The sequence below is a fragment of the Ixodes scapularis genome, unplaced genomic scaffold (genome assembly GCF_016920785.2).
Source record: "Ixodes scapularis isolate PalLabHiFi unplaced genomic scaffold, ASM1692078v2 ptg000247l_1___fragment_3__unscaffolded, whole genome shotgun sequence".
Lineage (NCBI taxonomy): Eukaryota > Metazoa > Arthropoda > Arachnida > Ixodida > Ixodidae > Ixodes > Ixodes scapularis.
Window position 1 is genome coordinate 383,867 of NW_024609948.1, and position 20,415 is coordinate 404,281.

General features: G+C 46.0%; 2 protein-coding genes across 2 annotated transcripts in view; one reads left to right on the forward strand and one right to left on the reverse strand.

The window, feature by feature from the left end:
- Positions 1–4,444, forward strand: part of LOC120836067 — a 96,395-nt gene extending 91,951 nt beyond the window's left edge. Inside the window, exon 7 of the mRNA XM_042287713.1 lies at positions 4,376–4,444. Within this exon, the coding sequence (XP_042143647.1) occupies positions 4,376–4,444 (69 nt within the window). The remainder of the gene's footprint in view (positions 1–4,375) is intronic.
- Positions 4,445–12,200: 7,756 nt separating this feature from the next.
- LOC121833983 (piggyBac transposable element-derived protein 4-like) lies at positions 12,201–15,642 on the reverse strand. The gene is made up of 3 exons (XM_042287715.1): positions 15,445–15,642; positions 13,785–15,268; positions 12,201–12,294 (listed from the first exon to the last, which is right to left on the reverse strand). The coding sequence occupies exons 2-3, from the start codon at positions 15,266–15,268 to the stop codon at positions 12,201–12,203; spliced, it is 1,578 nt and encodes a 525-aa protein (XP_042143649.1). The 5' UTR covers positions 15,445–15,642.
- Between the last annotated feature and the right edge of the window lie 4,773 nt (positions 15,643–20,415).

Sequence of the window (20,415 nt, forward strand, 5' to 3'; positions counted from 1 at the left end):
CTGGTTTCCTCTGTGAATCTTTACGTTTGGCCCTGCGTTTCGGGGTTAAAGGCCGACGACCAGACTCGAGATTCTGCAAGGCAGAATTTCCTCCTCACCATGGGAGAGGAGGAAGCGAGGGAATAGTGGAAAGCGCAAAGTGGTCGTCGGTTTTTAAGGAGCAGACGTATGCAATCCTGGAAGTAACAAACAGCCTGTCGTGGGAAAACCAAGGTTCGGCACATAGGGGCAAAAAAGCCTGCACACGAAATGTAGGCAGCATGCCCGGCTGCCTCCTTGATACCGAAGCAAGCCCTTAAACAATCAGCAAAAGCAGAGCTCTGTGTCATAAGTGTGCCGGGACTCCTCCAACTAGACCCTGAACCCGGAAAATGCGACACTTGGTCTCCAAAAACTGAGAAAAAACAGGGTGACCAGATTCTGACAAAGACTGTATTTCGACTGACTAAAACAGGTTATCTACAATCAAACAGCAAAACGTGTGAAGGGGGAAATGGTGAAAACTAAGAGCTGAAGTGGAGAGGAGCAACGTCCTTTCCACAACGGGTTGTTTCGTGCGTGCCCGTTTTCTCTTCGCTGGGGCCGCGCCACTACGGGAAGGGACTGGGGAATGTCTCCTATATTTCTAAAACTTGTCGCGCAACCCGTTGCGAAATGGCCGAGTGGCTTCCCCGACAGAATGTATCCTGAATGGTCGCATGATCTGACCTAGAGACCCGTTAAAATAATTTTTGATAGGGGCTGTAGTTTCACGAAAAGGATTGGGACAGACCTCACAGGTCTCTCAAAAAGCTATGATGGGTCTCTTACACCCCTCAGGAATTGTTAAAGGGTACTCAGGCCCCTTAGAGAACTTTGACGGTCATCTCAAGCACTTCTAACATCCAACATTTTTAATGGCCACGTCGGAACATTTTAGAAATCCTGGTGTGCCCCATAGACATGTTAAATAGGGTGTTGCAGCTCTTGGGTCACCTATGGTGCAAGTGCTGCTGTCCCAGCACTTGCACCGTAGGTGATGCAGGCAGAGCGATTCTATTGTCCTGATAGCTGCAAGTCAAAAGCGTCTGTGATGGAAATGCATGCTTGCCTCAATTTACTAGGGATACCCATTTCATGGGAAAGTGTAGCCACCTGTAAACGTTCGTGGTAAACCAAAAATGTCTATTCCTACTATACTTGCATTTCCGAATAGATGCATATACAAAATGTATTCATATAGACATATGTGCATACATACATACAATGTAAATGGGATTTCCTGCAGGGATGCACAGGTGCTGAAGTTTGCAGTTGGTTCAGCCCAATTTTTCTGATACACCCAGTTGTGTTTACATCGATTTCTTGTTTCGAGTGCTGTCACTGATGACCGCAACAACAGTTCTATTATTTTTATATAGTAACTATATTACGGCTTCTAAGACAAGCTTGCAAGTGCTCACCCAGGTGCCGCTTCCTCAGTTGTAAAAGCAGCAATTGGCTGGACTCGACTCTCAAAGATGGGAGTAAACATTAGGAGCAATGCATTATCTGCCAGCTTCATTGTCGCGTCGTCATCTGTGAACTCGCTGTAATTGACAAAACCGTCAAATCTGCCTTGTAAACAGTGATAAAGTGCAGGCGAGCTGGTAATGAATCATCATCTTGTAAACCCTGAGATGGGGAACAATAAAAAAAACGGACGAAGACAACAAAATCTTAAATGCAGCTGCATTTCAGATTTTGTTGTCTTCGTCGTTTTTTTTTATTGTTCCCCATCTTGGGGTGTACAAGATGTCAAATTTTCCTGTCAACTTGTCAAAGCTCAATCCTTTGCGCAGCTTGATTTCGTTTGTCAATAATGTTCCCACTTTGTAGGTGTCAGACTTGTCCTTGAGTTGATTCGAGATGCTTGCCAAAGCAAGTGCATTGAACCCATATTTTGACGGCATTCTGCTAAGGAGCTGTGAGAGTTTGCTGGGACTACAGTGGAAGGAGATCCATTATTTTTGTCATTTTAACCCTTTGGGCTAGCGAATCTCAAGATTAAGCCATACATAAGCCGGTCTGAACTGTAGCACACTCGAGACCTTCGTTGGGTTTTGCATTATTTTTAGAGCCACATCGATTGTCAATTTTTGCATGCTCAGGAGATCTTGAACTCTATCATCTATCATCATGTCTAATGACTCCACCTTTTTTTTTCTTTGTTTCTGCAAATGAAAGAAGAACTTGTACTTCGCAGCCTTTGCACATTTCAGTCGCAGCTTTAGGTTTTTCCTTACCTGCTTTCAAGATGCCGCTGCTTTTTTTTTTAGTCATCCTTTCTGCCACTTGCTTGATGGTTAGGTGGAGCTGAAGTTTTGCACAGTTTATGCATATCTCCGGTTAGCAAAATCAGAGACGGTCCTTGCGAGGACAAATCTCATCAATTACATGGACCGTTTTAGTCGTCACACCTTGGTAGGGTCATCCACTGCAGATCCTAAATGTTCCAGTTCGTGCAGTAGGATTTCTAGGTCCTGCATGCTGTGCATATGCGGGTTGCTTTTTTGAGATAACCAGTTTTTATTCGAGACGATTGCAAAGGTTATACTTTCCTTCAAGACGATGCTTTAGACACCTCGAACTCGCCGTCCACGATCAAGCCCTTGCAGCATGCTAGATGAGCGCTTAGTTTCGAGGTCTTCAAAAACAAATCTTCCTTCCACCCCTCCGAGGGAAAGCAAGGTTCAACCTGTCGTGCTTCCTCCAGCAGCCGTCGACGCTCACACATCGTGGACATGGCAGGGTTAGAGATACTGTGCTTACGTTCATACTTCTTAGGCCATGCCCGTTGGCGCTGCTTCGGTTTAAAATGGTCAGTTTGGTCTACAGGGGAGATGCGAGGCACGGCACCACGAACGAGCTCCCATTTTCCTCTCGCTATTGTCGTTGCCTATTTTTTGTTTGTACACTGTCGGAACGTGCGCACTGTTAATGTGGAGACTGCACATGGTAATTTGCCGAGAAAGGCTGGCGTGTGAGCAGTATCGCGAGGTCCCAAGGTGGTTTTTTTTGGATGTCTGCTGGTGGCTTAAATAAGTGATGTTTTTCTTTCTTGCTTTTGTAACAGTGTTGTTAGAGAATTTAGTATATTTTACCCCTCCATTCAATCGAAATTGTCACCGATGGTAAGGATGCAGATTTGTGGTAATGAACTGTCTTCTCATGTTAATATCTTTTCAGATATATCAGTGTTTAGAAGGGAGCTAATTTTTTATCTTTTCAATTCCTGATTGCATGTTAGTCTTTTCTTTTTTACAGGTGGGGTACATTGTGTTAAGTCATGTACTACCATTTTATGTGCCACCACACATGACCTAGTGGTCGTTCTGGGGCATGATTCAAATAAAGCATTATTATTATTATTGTAAGGTATGCCAAAATGGTGCAACATCCAGAAAATTTACGTACAGTAGGCTGTGTCTTCATTTACATTTTAGCAGCACTTGTCATCTTAAGGTAGGATATTCTGGCATATGAAATGTGATTGTGTTAATGATACAAGCTCACGAGCATATTTTGTCTGGTGCATCCCGCAGAACTTGGCTTGATTCGAGCGGCAGCGTGTTCGCTGAACGGCATCTGCTGTCTCTGCAGTCTAGATCAGGAATGAGGTAAGACTGCAACGGAAGCGGCTACGTAGATGTCTGCAAGGTGAGTGATGCATGCAGCCATTTCTTTGTTTGATATTGCGTTTCAAGAGAAGATGAAGCTGCGGCATTGTCTAAAGGTCCTGATTTCTGGTCAACATTGCTGCCCCATGAATCGTGTCTCATCGACTCTTATACTTTTTGCGAGCTGACGTTTGGGCTTGTTGCTTTGGATAGAATGCTATGGTGGGCTTGGCCTGGAGCCAGCTGAATGTCTTTGTCCATGAAGCCATAAACGAGGACATAATAATAATTTATTGCATATGAACAAAGCGAGGTTGAAGTCAGACCTGCCTAAGCCACATTGGGCTTGACTGGCAGCGTCTTGGATGCTTGACATGGATGCTGCTTTCCCATTTCGGGGTCGTGCTGTTTCGCCTTTTGCTCTAAGGGCTTGTTTGTACGTCTGCTTACCTGGTGTGCCCCGTGTGATAATTGCTTAGCGGAGGGAAATCTTTAACGCGGTGAGAATCTGTTTTATTTGTTTCGGCCTCCTCACGCTTCGTTGTTGTGCGGTTGTGTCGCAACCTTCCTTGCATCGTCGGATCCTTTGGTCTCTTCTGGAGACACGCATTTGCATTCTTCTTGGCTAGAAAGGTGTCACCCTGTGTCATTTTGCCTGATATGGCAGTTTGCGCAGTATGTCTCTCCTGAGTGCTTCTCTTCCGGGTGTGCTTTGCTGCACTCCTTGCGTCTTTCAGGTAAAGTTCATCTTGGTCTATATTTTTCATGATTTCTTGAATCGAAAACTGGGCTTGGACTTCTTGTAAAACTCCTTACTGCATCGTTTGGCACAAGTCCGCAGACCTCCACTGTGTGCTCTGCTTTGCCAATCTTGGTTTGGGTTATGTGAAGTAATAGTTTCGCAACTTTAGATGGGATGCTCACTATTGCAGTGTTTTGGCTCTGGTTGATCTGCAGGCACCTGTTGGCTTGTTGCCCCATTGTGCTGGTGCCCTGAAGCTGGGCTAGAGCAGTGAGGACGCTTGGAGCCGGCTTACGTTGAGTCCGTTGCATGGTCGCAAAATTCGCTTAAACTCTTTCAGGGGAAAGGGTGTGGGCGTGGGAGCAGGTCTGCGGGTCGTAGCTCTTCTCAGCTGCCTCGGCGACGAAAGTGAAGGTGGCAGCGTGACTTGCTTTTGAGTTAGGTTTAGCTGTTGCCGAGCTTGTCGACGCTGTGCCTTCAAGACTACGTTGATCCAGAGTTGCCTTGTTTTCTTCGTTCCCGACGATGGGTAATCCTGGTTATCTGCTGCACTTGCATCTTTTCGGTAGATGAAATTATTTTTATTTATATCCAAGCTGATTTCCGAGGCATACGTGACAGCCGTGCAGCCCGCATCGGTTCCACCGGGCGGGGCCTGATTCATCGCCGTATTATTAGCTAGGCCTACAACGCTAACAGAAGGCTTAGCCTTCCCGCTCGGGAAAGTCTTCCTAATTTCACCACAATTGCACTCACCGGCGAAAAACTGGTGTCTTCATGTGCCTTTTGCTTAATAGAATATGGTGGTAATCACTAATTTGTGCAGAATATGATTTTTCTGAACTTTTGGGTGTGCAACACAGAGCTCATCAGAAACACACTTTGCCTCTACGGCGGCCGTCGGTGTTCCCCCCCTGTAACGGGATGAATTGATTCATTCGTTCTTGAACGATGCGAGCGAAATCGTGAACCTTTTGGGCAACGTCGGGAGCACGGAGTGATTGAGGACCAGTCGTAATTGGAGAAATGATTGTACAAACTAACGTAATCTCCAGCGGAAAGATTGTGTCTATTCACTTCAGGATGTCTCCGTGAATAACATCTCATGCCATGTCAGATAGGTATACTGATCTCCAGTGGGGCATGATGTCCGTCCGGGGGGGGGGGGGGGAGGGGAGGGGAGGGGAGGGGAGGGGAGGGGAGGGGAGGGAGGGAGGGAGGGAGGAGGAGGAGGAGGAGGAGGAGGAGGAGGAGGAGGAGGAGGAGGAGGAGGGAGGGAGGGGAGGGAAGGGAGGGAGGGAGGGAGGGAGGGAGGGGGGGGGAGAGAGAGGAGAGGAGGAAGGAAAGCAAGCTTGACATACCCTCTGTTATATCTGTACAGTCTAGATTTGCGAAACATAGATCAAGCATGTTGCCCTGGGTGTTTGAGATACAGTTGTATTGTTTTAAATTTGTAAATGATGAAAAATTCAGCAAGAAATTAGATTTCTGAATAATATAGTAACTTCTAGAGGACACTGAGGTTGCTTTCCAGCATATGTTACAGACATTAAAATCTCCAAGAACTATAAATTTGAATTTATTCAGGGCCTTGGTTGTACACTCAATGCCCAGTAGACATTGGCGAAAACCATCTGGAGACGTGTCAGAGGGCAAGTAATAAGCGCCCAGGAGGATATGCTCGCCATTCGCACATGGCAGCTCTATCCACACTGACTCAAACAATGTCTCAAGATCCGGACGCCTAACACGTTGTAAGGACGCATCAATTTCTCTCAGCACTCCACCCAACGTCTTTTTCCTAGTAGAGAATACACGATCACGTCTAAGTACTGCAAAATTAGGTGGGAAGACATTGGATAAATAAATAGAACAAGGCCAGGTCTCGTTTAGCGCAATAATAGACACATCAGTTAGGGTTACATTAGAAAAAAAGTTAGCTTTTGTGGGAAGACCTTGGACATTCTGATAGTAAATGTCTAGGTTACGTATCTGTTCCGGCATTATGGGAGAGAGGCGCTTCGAATACCCCTTGCTATGTGTGGCTCTCATTCAGCTGACCTGTCAACTCGTTGAAAAGGCTTCCCTCTGGCCAGAGAAGGGGATCAAAAAGTTTCTCTATTTCTTCATTTGCAGCCATCACTCGTAAGGACGAGTAGCTTTCATGCCGTGTCTTCAGTCGGGTGCACGCAAGCTCGCGAAGAGGGCCCTGCTTCCTAATGTGGGTTTAAAGGCTCGGGGGATCGCAAGATGGGCCGAAATGCGTCATGTGCACAGCGTGTTGGCGACGTGGTGGAGAGGGTGGCAGTGCCACAGGTGTACAGCTGGCTGACACACTTGCCCTCAACAACGGCCGTCTTGCCCTGGGGACCTTTGGCCCCTCCTTGCGGAACCCAGCCCCATTGAAGTTTGATGGAGCTTGATGGCATGGATGCCCTGAAGGTTGGACAGGGTCACCAAAGGAAGGGGATGGTGGGGGCTCATCGCCGCAGTTTAGGAAAAAGGCAGCTGTTTCCTGCCGGCCGGTTCCATTGGTTCCGAGTGTTACGCACAGCTCCGAGCTCAGTCCGCAAAGACAGTATGGCACTTGCGTGCAGCTGGGAGGTATACCTATACCCTTGGCAGAGCTGCGCGTTCTCGTCATGAAAGAGCAGCGACCTCGTGTGTGAGGAACGAGATCCCCTCGAGGGAGTTGAGGAGGAGGGCTTGTAAGGATTTCATGTCTGCATGGGGACCGCCTGGGGAAGAGGAAGGTTTCTCCGAACGAGTGGAAGCAGTGGGGGAGGGCGGTGCGGAGTGGTGGCTGAACGACGCTTCCGTCAAATCCGGCCTGGCTTCTGCTGTTAGGACTAGCAGCCCCGCTGATGTTTTGCAACTCTTGCAGATTAAGGAGCTTACCCCAGATTGCAGAAAGGTGGTCTTATTTTCCGTCCAGCAGGTATACTTGGTGTGGGCACATAGCTGGCACCCTGAACAGTGTAGAAACAGCAGTATTCCATAGAAGCAGCGGGAGCAGATTCAGCATGCGTCCTTTGCTGTGCGCAATAATAATAATAATAATAATAATAATAATAATAATAATAATAATAATAACAGCATCTGTCCTTGCTGGGAGCAATAATACTACTACTATTACTGATAATAAGATTACTACTACTGTTAGCGCGTCAGGAAATACAGCGCTTTGTAACTCGGGTTTTTTATAAGAGACGAGAAACGTGAATACATTGTTAGGGTACAGGTTACAGACGTCCGACCCTAGTCGGCGTGATGGCGTCGCGCTCGACAACAGTTGTTGCTTTGCCGGAAGAAGGCTGGCGGCTCTGGCCAGTGTTGCCGCTTCCGGCCGCAACACTTCCCCCACACTTGGTGGAATGGTGGAACTACAAGTCCAGCCGCTCGGGTGGTCGGTGTTGTTGCACTGGACGCTGCTCCTTGCTTGGCTCCACGGTGGCCCTTGAAGTCTCTGGAGCCACTGAGGATTGGCCCCATTCTAACGTTAAATCCTCATTGCGCTCACTGGGTTGATGCAGAGGGTCAGGTGTGTTGACCTCAAGCCTCAGGCGTAGCTGGTCATGATGTCTGCGGATCATCCCACCAGGTGTTTGCACCAGCGCCATGCGGTTTCCAAGTTCTTACGTGATGGTTCCACTCAGCCAGCGAGGTCCATTACCAAAGTTCCTTGCACACCCAGCTGAAAATTCCAATAAGATCCAGTTGGAATTCTAACTGGTTTTAATTGGAACCAATTGGTTTTAGTGGGTTCCAATTGGAAGCACTCTGGCCAATGGGTCTCACCAATTGGAAAAAAATTTCCAGTTGGAATTTTAATGGGTTCTAATTGGTTCCCATTGCAGTGACCAATTGGTTGTCCCAAAACCTAGCTGGTACCAATTGGAAATTCCAATTGGAATCTAATGGAAATTTTCAACTGGGCAAACAGCCTGACCTCGGCTGTTTAGTTGCTGGCCATGCCAGTGGCTCCCTACTCGGTGGCATGGGAGCCGCCCGTTGGCACACTGTGCACCGGTGAAGCAACTCTTCCACCTCACGGTCAATGCCTGGCCACCACACCAGCGTGCGTGCCAGTGCCTTAGTTGCATTGACTCCCTTGTGAGTATCATGAAGCTCCAATAGAAATGCCCTCCGTGCACATTCTGGAATCACCACTCTTCCACCCATGCAGATGAGGGCCCCTTCCAGCGTGAGTGCATTACGATGATGCCAGTATGGCTGAAGGCAACTGTCCAAAAGTCTTTTTGGTCAACCTCTGCTGATCGTGTCTTGTAGGCTCTGCATAATTGGGTCCTTCCCCGTCAGGTCTTCTAGCTGTCGTCTGGACACTGGGCTGGCGTCCAACATGTCCGCTGTGAAGACCCCCATATCTTGGGGTTCTTCGGTTTCTGCTCCATCTGGGGCAGTTGCCATCGGCAGACGACCGAGTGTCTGCGTTCAGGTTTTGTGACCCAGGCTTGTACTTGATCACATACTTACACGCTCCAAGCGTTAGTGCCCACCTCTAGATGCGTGCCGCAGCCATGCTTGGAATCGATTTGCTTTCTTTGAACAATCCCACCAAAGGTTGGTGGTCTGTCGTCTGTCTTTAGGGTGAAGCTCCTGCAGAGAAGGTAATCCCTAAACTTCGTTACCCCAAAAATGAGCGCAAGCGCTTCCTTCTCCAGCTGCTAATAGTTCTTCTCAGCCTTGGTAAGGGATCCTGACTGGAAGGCGATAGGCCTGTCGATGCCATTCACGCAGTGAGACAGCACTGCTCCTAGGCCTTCTGGTGACTCATCACACTCCAAAATGAGTTCCCTACTTGGGTCATAGTGCACAAGAAGGTTGGACTTCTGCAAGGTTGTTTTCGCCCCGTCGAATGCAGCCTGTTCTTCTGTTTCCCATTTCCATTTCACCTCACTCCTCAGCAGGTTGTGGAGCGGAGCCAGAAGTGTAGACATCCTAGGCAGGAAACTCCTTTAGTATGTGATGAGTCCTAAAAAGGACAGAATTTCTTGGAGGTTGCGAGGTGCAGGAGCCTTCACGATGGCGTCCACTTTCTTTTCTGATGGATGCAGCCCACGTCGGTCGATCCTATGTCCGAGGTAGGTAACCTTCACCAAACACACATTTTTCTTCCCGCAGTCGGATGCCATTTTTCCTGAATCTCTGCAGAACCTTCCGCAGCGTCTGCCCAAATTCGTCTTTGCCTTCTGCCACCAAGACATCATCCAATAAAACCTGCGTTCCCAGAATGTCCTTCAACAACGCCTCCATTTTCCTTTTGAAGATCGCTGGTGCTGAAGCGATGCTGTATGGCAGCCGGTTGTAGCAGAAGAGACCCTTGTGGGTGTTGAGCACTGCTGCCTGTCTGGATTTTTCATCTAAGGCCACGTGGCAGTAGGCTTCCCGAAGATCCAATTTCGAGAACCAATGGCCATCCTTCAGAGGTGCAAAGATGTCCTCCACTTTGGGAAGTGGGTATTGTTCGATGTCGCATGCCATGTTCAGGGTTACTTTAAAGTCCCCACAGATCCTGAGACCTCCATTGGCCTTGGTCGCTGGCACTACTGGCGTTGCCCACTCACTGTGGAATACCAGAGACAATATCCCCTCTTTGCACATTCAGGCCAGTTCTTCTCCTACCCTGTCACGTAGGGCATAGGGAAGAGACCAGGCCTTGCAGAACTTGGGGTTTACCTCTTTCTTTAAGTTGACGTAGGCCACAGGTCCCTTCATCAACCCCGTCCCCGGCTAGAAGAGATCCTTGAAGTCTTCTTTCAGCTTCTTGACCGTGTCCTGCACTTGGTTGTCACTTGTTTGCATGCTCCCAATTAGATGCTCTTCCAGGAGGTTCCATGCTTAGATGACGTCTCGACCACAGAAGGATAGACCCGTACAATCCACAATGTACAGTTGTCCTTGCACTTGTTTGTTTCCATGCCTTACTGGCATCGCCAGGACTCCCAGCACTGGTAGTTTCCCCAGGTAGCAGTGGAGCTCCTTGGTAGTTTCCTGTAGGGGTGGCCAGACCTTATCATTCTTGGAGTATGTGTCCCTAGAAATCATGCACACGGGGGAGCCAGTGTCAACCTGCATGGTCACTTCTACTGTTCCCCACTGGAGCACTTCGTTGACTGAATCAACCGTAGCTTTTGGAGTGTGCACTGTGAACAAGTGGAAAGCCTCCTCTGCCTGTCCTAGCTGTGCTTCTTCCGTGAGCAGGTTGGCCTGCTGCTTCTTTCGGTTGACCGCCGGTGTCGACTGAGTGCGAAAGCACCGGCTCGCCAAATCTCCCTGCTTGTTACACGTGAAGCACGTCGTTTTCTTGTGTGGACAGTTTGGCTGGTCATGAGAGCTGTCTCCGCAACGAATGCAGGGCTGCGCAGTCTTCGTCCGAGACGTTTCCTGCTGACGTCCCTTGTGCTTCTTAAACCGCAAGGCATTCACGTCCCCCGCAGTAGTGGGTAGCGAACTTGAGCCAGGAAGCCGGTCGGCGTTCCGCATTGCTAACTCCGCCGCCAACACTGTGTCCAGCGCCTCTTTGAGCGTAAGTTTCTTTGGTTTCGCCAGGAGGATCCTCTGCACCGTCTTCTCGCACCGTCCGATGACAAATCGGTCCCTTAGGTTGTTGTCTAGAGCGTCCCCAAAACCGCAGTGGTCTGCGATTCTCCGTAATTCGGCCAGGTAGTCCGCGACGCTTTCCCCCTCATTTTGCTTTAGTGACTGGAACCTGAACGTCTCATAGATCTCGGACGGTTCCGGACTGAGGTGCTGCGTAAGCGCTTTCATGATCGTGTCGAAGGTTTCGTCTCGCGGTTTGTTTGGCGCCACCAAGCTTCGCAGTCATGCATAACTTCCGGGCTAAAAGCGGATATTAGGATCGAACGTTTCCTACCGTCGTCCCTCACCCTGCTGGCGTCAAAGTATGCCTCCAGTCGCTCCACGTAGTTTGTCCGATTCTCCACCGCCGGGTCATACTGGATCGGCGCGGCGTAGAGGGCTTGAGCTTGCGCCATGGCGGCCACCGCTTCTCCTTTGTTCCCGGGCCCCACCGTCACACCGACTAACACCACTTAACGTTCATGTACTGGCGTTCGGTTGTCCTCTCCTTATCCCATCCTCGTCGTCATTGTTAGCGCGTCAGGAAACACAACGTTTTGTAACTCGGGTTCTTTATAGGTGACGAGAAACGTGAATGCATTGTTAGAGTACAGGTTACTGACGTCCGACCCTAGTCGGCGTGATGGCGTTGCGCTCGACGATTGTTGTTGCTTTGCCGGAAGAAGGCTGGCGGCTCTGGCCAGGGTTCCCGCTTCCGGCCGCAACAACTACTAATAAATTCATTACCACAGACATCGGCTCTCTTTAAGAAAACGGGCACATCAAAGCAAATAAGGTGCTTGTGTGATGCCACCCTGCAGTTAAAAAGTCAAGCATAGCATAGCATAGCCACTCTAAACCTAAAAATAAACACATGCACATAAGAGTATTGAAAAAATATATAATACTTTTTATTTCCTCTCCAGGGAGCGGAGGGGCAAGGACAAAAAGCTGCATTCAGCTACTTGACGAGGTCCCTGCCCCGATTGAAACGGCAGAGAGAGCAGTGATGACAATGTTTCCTAATCACTCATTTACAAACCAAATGAAATAACAAATACAAAACTACACACATACAATAAAATTGGAGCAGTAGTCAACAAAAGACGTGAGATTTTGTTAGTGAGTGTCAGTGAGCGTCATAAACAGGGATATCACGTGGGGCTTGGTGACAACCTCAAGTATGACGTGATATTGAATCAATTTGTTTTGTAAGTAAGCTAGATTGTGCCTTTTTGATTCATGTCCATATGTTGTTTGAGATGTCGGCACAAACCATGGTTCTGCATGTCGTGTATTATGGCTTGTGAGATGCTTGTTTAGATTAAAAAATTCAATTATGAAGGTGTTATTTGCGAGTAGGGCAGATCTGTAAAGGCACGTGAGTCTTAGTTTGTAAAGGAAAGATATATTTAGGATGTTTAACTGCTGCAAATAATTAGCAGTGCTCTCATTCTATGCGAGATTTGCTATTATTCTAATTGACTTTTTCTGTGCACGAAGGAGGATATGTGTGTTATGTTTATTAGTTGTACCTCATATGGAGATTAGAATATGTTAGGTGAGGAACAAAATGAGCCATTGTATAACATTTTCTTAATATTGCATGGTAGGCTGTATCTATGTTTATTTACCAGCCCATTTTTTACCAGCCATTCGGCTTTGTTCGGCATTCGGCATTATTTACCAGCCCATTTATTTACCAGCCATTCGGCTTTGTACGGATGTGATTAATGGTATGATAGTCCCATGTGAGGTGTTCTGTAAAATGAACACCCAAGGATTTCATTTCACTTACAACTTCTATTTTCTGGTTGTCTAAATGAAGATATGTTGGCCTACAAGTTAATTTGTTTCTGGGTCTATAGAAAATCGCTCTAGTTTTATAAGGGTTTATTTGCAGACAATTTGCAATGATGTATCTTTGCAAATTTCTAAAAGAGCTATTTGCTTCTGAAGCTATATCAGTCGGGTCAGTACCAGTAAAAAGAAGTCATATCATCGGCATAGGCTATTATTTTTGCTGATGTCATTATGTTGATAATGTCAATGTAAAGCATGAAGAGAAGAGGGCCTAATGTGCTGCCCTGGGTCACACCTGTTGTAATAGTGTCAAGTGGAGAAAAAGAAAAGTTTATACAAACAGATTGAGACCGAGGCTATAAATAAGATTGAATTAATAATGCTGCGCTTCCTCTAATACCATAAGCGTGAAGCTTAAGGTTTAGTATATCATGATTTATGTCGTCAAACACCTTATTAAGGTCAATAAATATTCCAGGTATGAGTTCTTTCCTCTTAAATGCTTCAACAATTCATTCTTTTTGTGTTAATAGTGTGGTTTCTGTCGACCTGTGTTTACGAAAACCAAATTGTGAGTTAGAATATTATGTTTGTTAACTCTTAAAAGCCCATAATGTTTCTATCAGTGATAGGAACATGAAACTCGCTAGAAATAATGTTTATTGCTGCACAAGCACAAATAATAAAAGGTATGAAAATACTAATTGAAAGCCATTAATTAGGGCATGGGAATATTCTTCCCTCTGGGCCTTCAGTGCCACACATACTCTTGGTGACACTTGGCAAAACAGTGCACCACACAAAGGTGTACTTTGCAAGTTGTGCATGTGATCTTTGATCTTTTGTCATTTTTGGCCGTGGAGCAGTACCTACACCTCTTGTAGGCTGCTTTGCCCTGTGGGTAATGTGGCCCGTTGGACAGGTGCACCTCATCTGGCACGCCAAGGTTTTTGTTGGTACTTGCTTGCTGCAAGACGCGTCGAAAAGCGGTCGTGGCTGACCTTTTCCTTCCATTATAGCCGTTGGCCAACTGGCGTGCCAGTATTAGGAGAAAACTCTGGTGGTTCGCCTCCCCCTCTGACAGCTGGTAAAGGATGAAGTTATTCACAAGAGCACAGTCCAGAAGAAAGTAGAAGATTCGCATCCACCATTTTCTTGACTTACGAGTAACGGTGTGATACTCTCGCAGCTGATCAAAGCGGTCTACTCCCCGCATGTGCTTCGTGTACTGCACAATTGCTAGTGGACACTTGATGCTTCTCTTTGACCCGTCCTTATTTTTCTTTTCCACTGTTACCGTCTCTGAAGGATCGTGGTCTGTTGTTACTACGTTGGCTAGCCGCTTGTCTTGCCACTGGATCGCAGCAACATTTCCCTTCACCTTGTAGTTGTGGTCGCCTTCATTGATTTTCTTTTTGTTCTTCACAACATCAGGAAGACCTTTTCTTTGTGCACGGACAGTTCCCACGGCATATATCCCGTGGTCAAACAGGTCCTGCATGAGTTCGGGTGAACTAAAAAAGTTGTCGAACACTACCAGACACTCCGTCCCGACAAGTTCCTCAGTGAATTTCTGGATTACCCTGTAGCCGAGCCCACCGCCATCGCCCTCTTTGCCCGTGTAGACTTCGAACTGGTTAATAAAGCCAGTTGTAGCATCAGCAAGCACCCATACTTTGAACCCACATTTGATAGGCTTCATGGGCATGTACTGTTTGAATGACTTCCTTCCTTTGAACAGAATCATACTCTCATCAATTGAGTGGTATGCAGATGGCTGGTAGCTAGCTCTGAATGTTTCGGAGAGCTCTGTGATAAGAGGTCGAAGTTTGTGCAAAGGGACATGGCCGACGTCTCCTTTTCTAGTCGCTGTCTTGTTGTCGTTGGCATGCAGTGATCGAAGAAGCTGAAAAAGTCGTGCTCTTGGCATCACTGGGCTAACTGATGCCACTCCGAGGTCGCTGTCCGTGGACCAGTAGTCCCGTCTGTTTTGAAGTTGAAGAATGCCCATTCTGATGAGAATATCTAGGAATCCTTTCATTTCTTCAGCTGCGGTATCCTGCCAAGCTTTCTTTTTGGTTTCTTTGGCGTATATGTTCGTTTGCTCAACGAGTATGGTCAAAGCACCTCCGAACAGGGCATCAAAGATCATTATTGGCGTGTGCGTTGGAAGAAGCTTAGGAGTTGCAGGTGTTTGGCAGCAATAATCGGGAATGTTGCTTCGGTGGGGAAGCGAACGTATTGTCCACTCACTTGCAGTCTCTTCATCATCACTGGCGTCATCACTTGAGTGCACATCATACGCACTCACCTGTGCTGCTCCTTGTGACGCTGTGCTACTCGGCTGGACTTCCGAACGGGTTACCGCACCCGACGGAACATCGTCGCCGTCTTCTTCTTCCTCGCTGTCACTTGACTGGTTTGGGTCATCAGGCAGGGAGAAAAAGACATCCAGTGCCTCGTCCACTGACAAGAACTTCGACATCTGTGGAGAAACAAGCGCAGGTATAATGTTCTGCTAAAGGCCCATAGGGAAATATATTCCCACCACCTATGGTCGGGAAAAACCATTACAGCATCTAATGAACGCAATGAACATGCTTATAAGTGGTTAAAATCGATGCACGAGATGCCGTAGAGACATTAATTAAATATATGCACCTTTAGAAGTTGTTTTTTGCCGTCCTCAGGCTAAAGTTTCTTCGGCAAATTGTACGAGCACAAAGAGCCGAAGCCATGCCACCTTGCCGGGAAAAAACCATTCTCGCCGCCTAGTGGATGCACCGAAAACCTTCAAAATAATTTTGTGTAGTTTGTTAGGCATGTGGCTAGATGGCGCCACAATACAGAAAAAATAAAAAATTTGCATCAGTTGTTTATGGCGCCTTTTTCGAAGTGGGAAGCATATTCCCTTTGGGCTTTTAAGGGCTAAGCAAGTTGGTTAGTCTTGAATGAATTATTTTCTCAAGACCCTTAGACAGTATCGGTAAAATTGATATCGACCTATAGTTAGTGAGGTTGTTTTTGTCACCACCTTTGTGCAGCTCCGTTACTTCTGCCTTTTGCACTTTTGGAAAAACACTGGTTGTTAAAACGAGGTTAAAAATGTACGTGACAGGAGGAGCAAATATATCAATGGCATATTTGATGGGTTTAATTTGCAATCCACTTATGTTCTGGGATCAGCAGTTTTTAAGATTTAGGAACATGCTAATCACTTCACTTATTGTAGTAGGAAAAAACGTAGATTCATTAGGAACATATCGCGATGTTACCGACGGATCTATGCTATAATTTGCTGGTTGTACCAAATTTACGAAGTAATCATTAAAAGTGGTAGCAACCTGTAAGTCGGGCAGTTTGCTTCCATCTAGTTCAACATTATAACGAGAACATTTTTCAACTGGTTTTATAAAATTTGAGTTTCCATAAAATATCTCCCTTTTGTCTTACGGTATTATTGAACAGATTGTTATACAGTCGAACCTCGATATAACGAACTTCAATGTAACGAAATCTTCGATTTAACGAAGTATTTTATTTTTCATAATTTCTTGCCCATAGACACCATGTATTTTTAGTCTCTATATAACGAAGTCTAAGTCTATAACGAAGTGCCATTGCCATAGAAGGCAATAAATAAATCAACTCTAAAAAACAACTTCGCAAAAAAATTGTGGTTAAAAAAAAAAAAATTATGCGCAAACGCGAGCGCTTGATAGGTTACTTCACGGGGACAGGCCTTCCAACGTTCCTAGGCTGCCCGAGGATGCGGCGCCGGTAGCGCCGGCGAGGCATGCGGCAAAGCGGATTCCGCGAGGCTGGCCAGAAAATGCCGAGCAAAAAGTTAACACGGCATACCAGCATCACCACTGACATTCACTGATAACCATAGTCCACTCCACTGCACCGCGGGTAGCGCGGGAGCCAACTTCAGCGGGGGAGCGACGTGATGGCGCGATCGCACGGGCAGTGCCATCTAGGAGAAGACCGAAAAGACCGATTATCGTCTTGCGAGCGTGGGCGCAAGCGGCGCAAGCATCACTGTGGGGGCAAGGGTGGCAAGGGGGCAAGTAAACTGTGCGGTGAAGAGTGCTGTGTAGGTTGGAAACATTGGCACCGCCTAAACTGCCTAAACTAAACAGCTTTATTTTTTAACCGGGCGGTTCACTTACGTGCTTGCTGCCATAAGGAAACGTAAAGTTCTTTCTTTGGATGAGAAAGCAAACGTTTTGGACGCCATCCTGAAGAAACTGCCGAGATCACGAGCACTCGGGAAGTGCTCGACGCAATGGACGTACTGAGGAGGTACACGGCGTCGCATGGGCAGCAGGATGCCGTGCAAGCGCTCTGGGCGCTCGAACGCCGTATGACGCCGCTGCTACTGTCGGACAAGGCGCAAGCAAAACTCGCGGACTACTTCGCCCCTAAATAAATGTCATTTTCGGTGAGTTTTCATACCCGTAAAATGTTTCGGAATTTTTTTTCGCATGCTAAAGCCAAATTTCGATTTAGCGAAATTTCAATGTAACGAAGTAAATTGCGAATTTTACCGACTTCGTTACATCGAGGTTCAACTGTAGTAATTCAATTTAGCATGTTTCAGTACGGAATTCAGTTTGTTACGGAAAGATTTATAATCACATAATTGACTTGGATCCCTGTTTTTAATAAATTTTTTAAAAAGATTTTTTTTACGGTATGTTTATTTTACGAACTGGTTCAGGTGTGACCCATGGCGTTCTCGACTTTTTGCTTTTCTCTATTTGTTATATGAAAAACAATTTTCATGAATCCTAGTTAAAGAAGACAAGAAAATGTTATGAGCTTCATCTGCTGTTTCTTTATGTATACTAAGCTCCAGTCAGTATTACCTATGGCATTAAAAAACGTCCAATCTTTGGGCATTCATTTGTTGAGCAAATATTGGTTCCTGTAGTGGTATTGATGTTTTACTGCGAAATTTTCTAATAAATGAAAAAAAAAAAATGGTGAAAGGGTCGCTGACATCACTGAGTATTACGCCAGAATACCCATGTTCATTATCATTATTTGTTATGAAGAGGTCAAATGTTAGACATTCGATTAAATTGTTAAAACCATTTGATTCGAGAATAGAGGTAAATAGAGTTTGCGAAGCAGATACAGTGGACAGGTCTATATTGAAGTCATTAACAATGTATATATTTGTTGACGCATACAAAATCAAGAAATTGCTCCAGAAACACATTTTCTTTGGCGCTGCACAGTAACCGCCCCTCTTGGCGTACAAGTGGTACAAGTACAGTGTAGCAGAGGCAACACATTGCACTCAGGAGTCAATTGAGATTTGTGTCATTGTACATTATTTATTATATCTGTGTTGTGTGGTTAAGCAGCTGCTCTCGCAAGTGTGTCGACTTGAATGTACTTTCTTCTACACTTCTTTTCATCCTGAGATGGACTAACTGCAAAGCCTACAATCGTGAACGAGTAGCTGTGGTACTCCCGGTGAACGTGCGCTCGTGCAGCCGAGGTAGTATGATTCAATGCAAGGAGCTCGCGCTTGTAACCTCACAGGCTAGTTGATGTTAGGATGAGACGAAGTATTGGTTAGTTATTCTTTATTTCAATATCTCAAGTTTCTACGTTACATAAACATATCTTGAAATTGCAAAGATATCTGTCGTTATTGCACTTATGGGCTATCGGTCATTGTAGGGCATGACTATGTTGTTTTAAGAGAGGACGAGCTGCGCTAAAGGGAAAGTCCAGTTTAACTAGGGAAGGTGTCGTTAGGCACGCTTGAACTGCACTTATTGACAGGTTTTTTTGCAGTGAACAGTGTTCCACGTGAAACAAATTTTTATTTACACAAAATATGGAGGTGTATCAAGTTTGTACAGTACTGTGTTTGGTACTTGTATGCAAGTGCATGGTTGTTCATTATGTTTCTCATTTGGTTAAACTTCCTAGTATAAAATAAACCTCGAAATTAAAAAAAATTTGTCATTGCATCGCTAAAGAAATTGCAATGCTATGTACGTGTACCCCATATGTTTCACTGAGGCACCACAGAAAGTTCTGATGATTTATGGAAAAAAATAGGTAGGTGAGGAAACTGAATAATCAACACGTCTGGTGCACTTCAGGTGGTGTCTTCATAGGTAGAGAATTTGACACAGCTTACACAAATCTGCAGTTGCCAAATTTTTGTGTTTTTTTTCACACCTGAATAGTTTTTACCCAAGATACTACGTAATGGAATGAGCTAGTGTGGGCCAGTTGGGCCTCCACTTAAATGGTAAAATCTGTTTTCTAGTGCTAATCTGTATGAGTAAAGTGAAACAAAGCATGAATGTTGTGTTTGGACCAAAAAATCGTACAGGATACTGTACACTTCTGCAGTGTGATGAGAGTACTAGAAAGTGTACAATACAAGGAGTACATAATAGTGTCATAAAAATTGGAAACATGTCAATCATTCATTCAAACCAAACGGACACAAACAAAGCGAGGGTTGAAGGTGGTTCTAAGGGAACATTCACGGACAACCACGTCCCACAGAATGTACTATATTACAATTTGGAACATGTTAAAATCGAATTCTATTTAAAAAATTTAGATCTTGGAATCCTTTCCCCCATCTTGAATTTTTACTCATGTTGGTGCAACATTGTATGCTTTCCGTAGTATGGCTGCCTTTTCCAAAACACGTCCCCGTGCACGCCAATGCTCTTGATGAAGAGGGCAGTGTCGTTTCAGCCCAGAAACATTGGATAGGCTGCAGTTGCCCGATTGTCTTTTGCACTGACCGGAGTGCCCCTTTGTGGGTGAGCCGCACAGACCCAGACCGCCAACAGATGGTGTCTCTTCTTGAAGCATGGAGCTGCACTCTCTAAGCAGTTCTAGCACTCAGGTTATCTTGGCTGGTGCAGTAGTAGGAAAAGCTTTTTCTCCTTTCAAATTCAGCTGGGACTTTTGCTTTCAGCACTCTTATTCCCAACTTTTCCCGATGTTTCAAGTCTGGGAGTGTGGTGTCTGTGGCTCTGCAATCTTTACTCACATTAGCCGCAAGATGTCCACACCTTTCCGATGGGGTGGCTACTGCAAGATCCGAGACAGTTAAGCTGTCAAGGCTCATTAATGGACCATTCCTATAAGAGGCAGGCAGCCTGTCGAAGCACCAACCTTGGATATTCAAAATTATGGCACCAAAGTGTTTGCAGGGCAGTCTCGTCTTCTGAAAATCAGGGCAACTGCAGCTTGTTGTGGTGAACTGTGCAAGGTAAGAAGCATTTGCCGATGCAGCACTTTGAACATGAAATATGCCACTAGGCTCATCTGTGATTATGTGGTCCGCATCAATGTCCCCGGCAGCATGTAGACTTGCCATTATGTGCTTGACCACGGCACGTGGCCTGTTGTGCAGGAATGTTGGTACAGACTAGTGATAAACTCTGTGGCCTGAGGAGAAGTGCAAGTTGTCTTTTGAGAAATGTTTCTCCCTGTCACTCAGAAATGTCTTCATCATCTGCAGCAGACTTATCAGGCTCTTTCGTCCACTGTGGCATTTTAAGTAGTGCTCTTTGAGCATCTTGTTTTGGGCTTCTGTATTAGTTCTAACAGTTAGCTCACTCTTGAAGCAGGAAG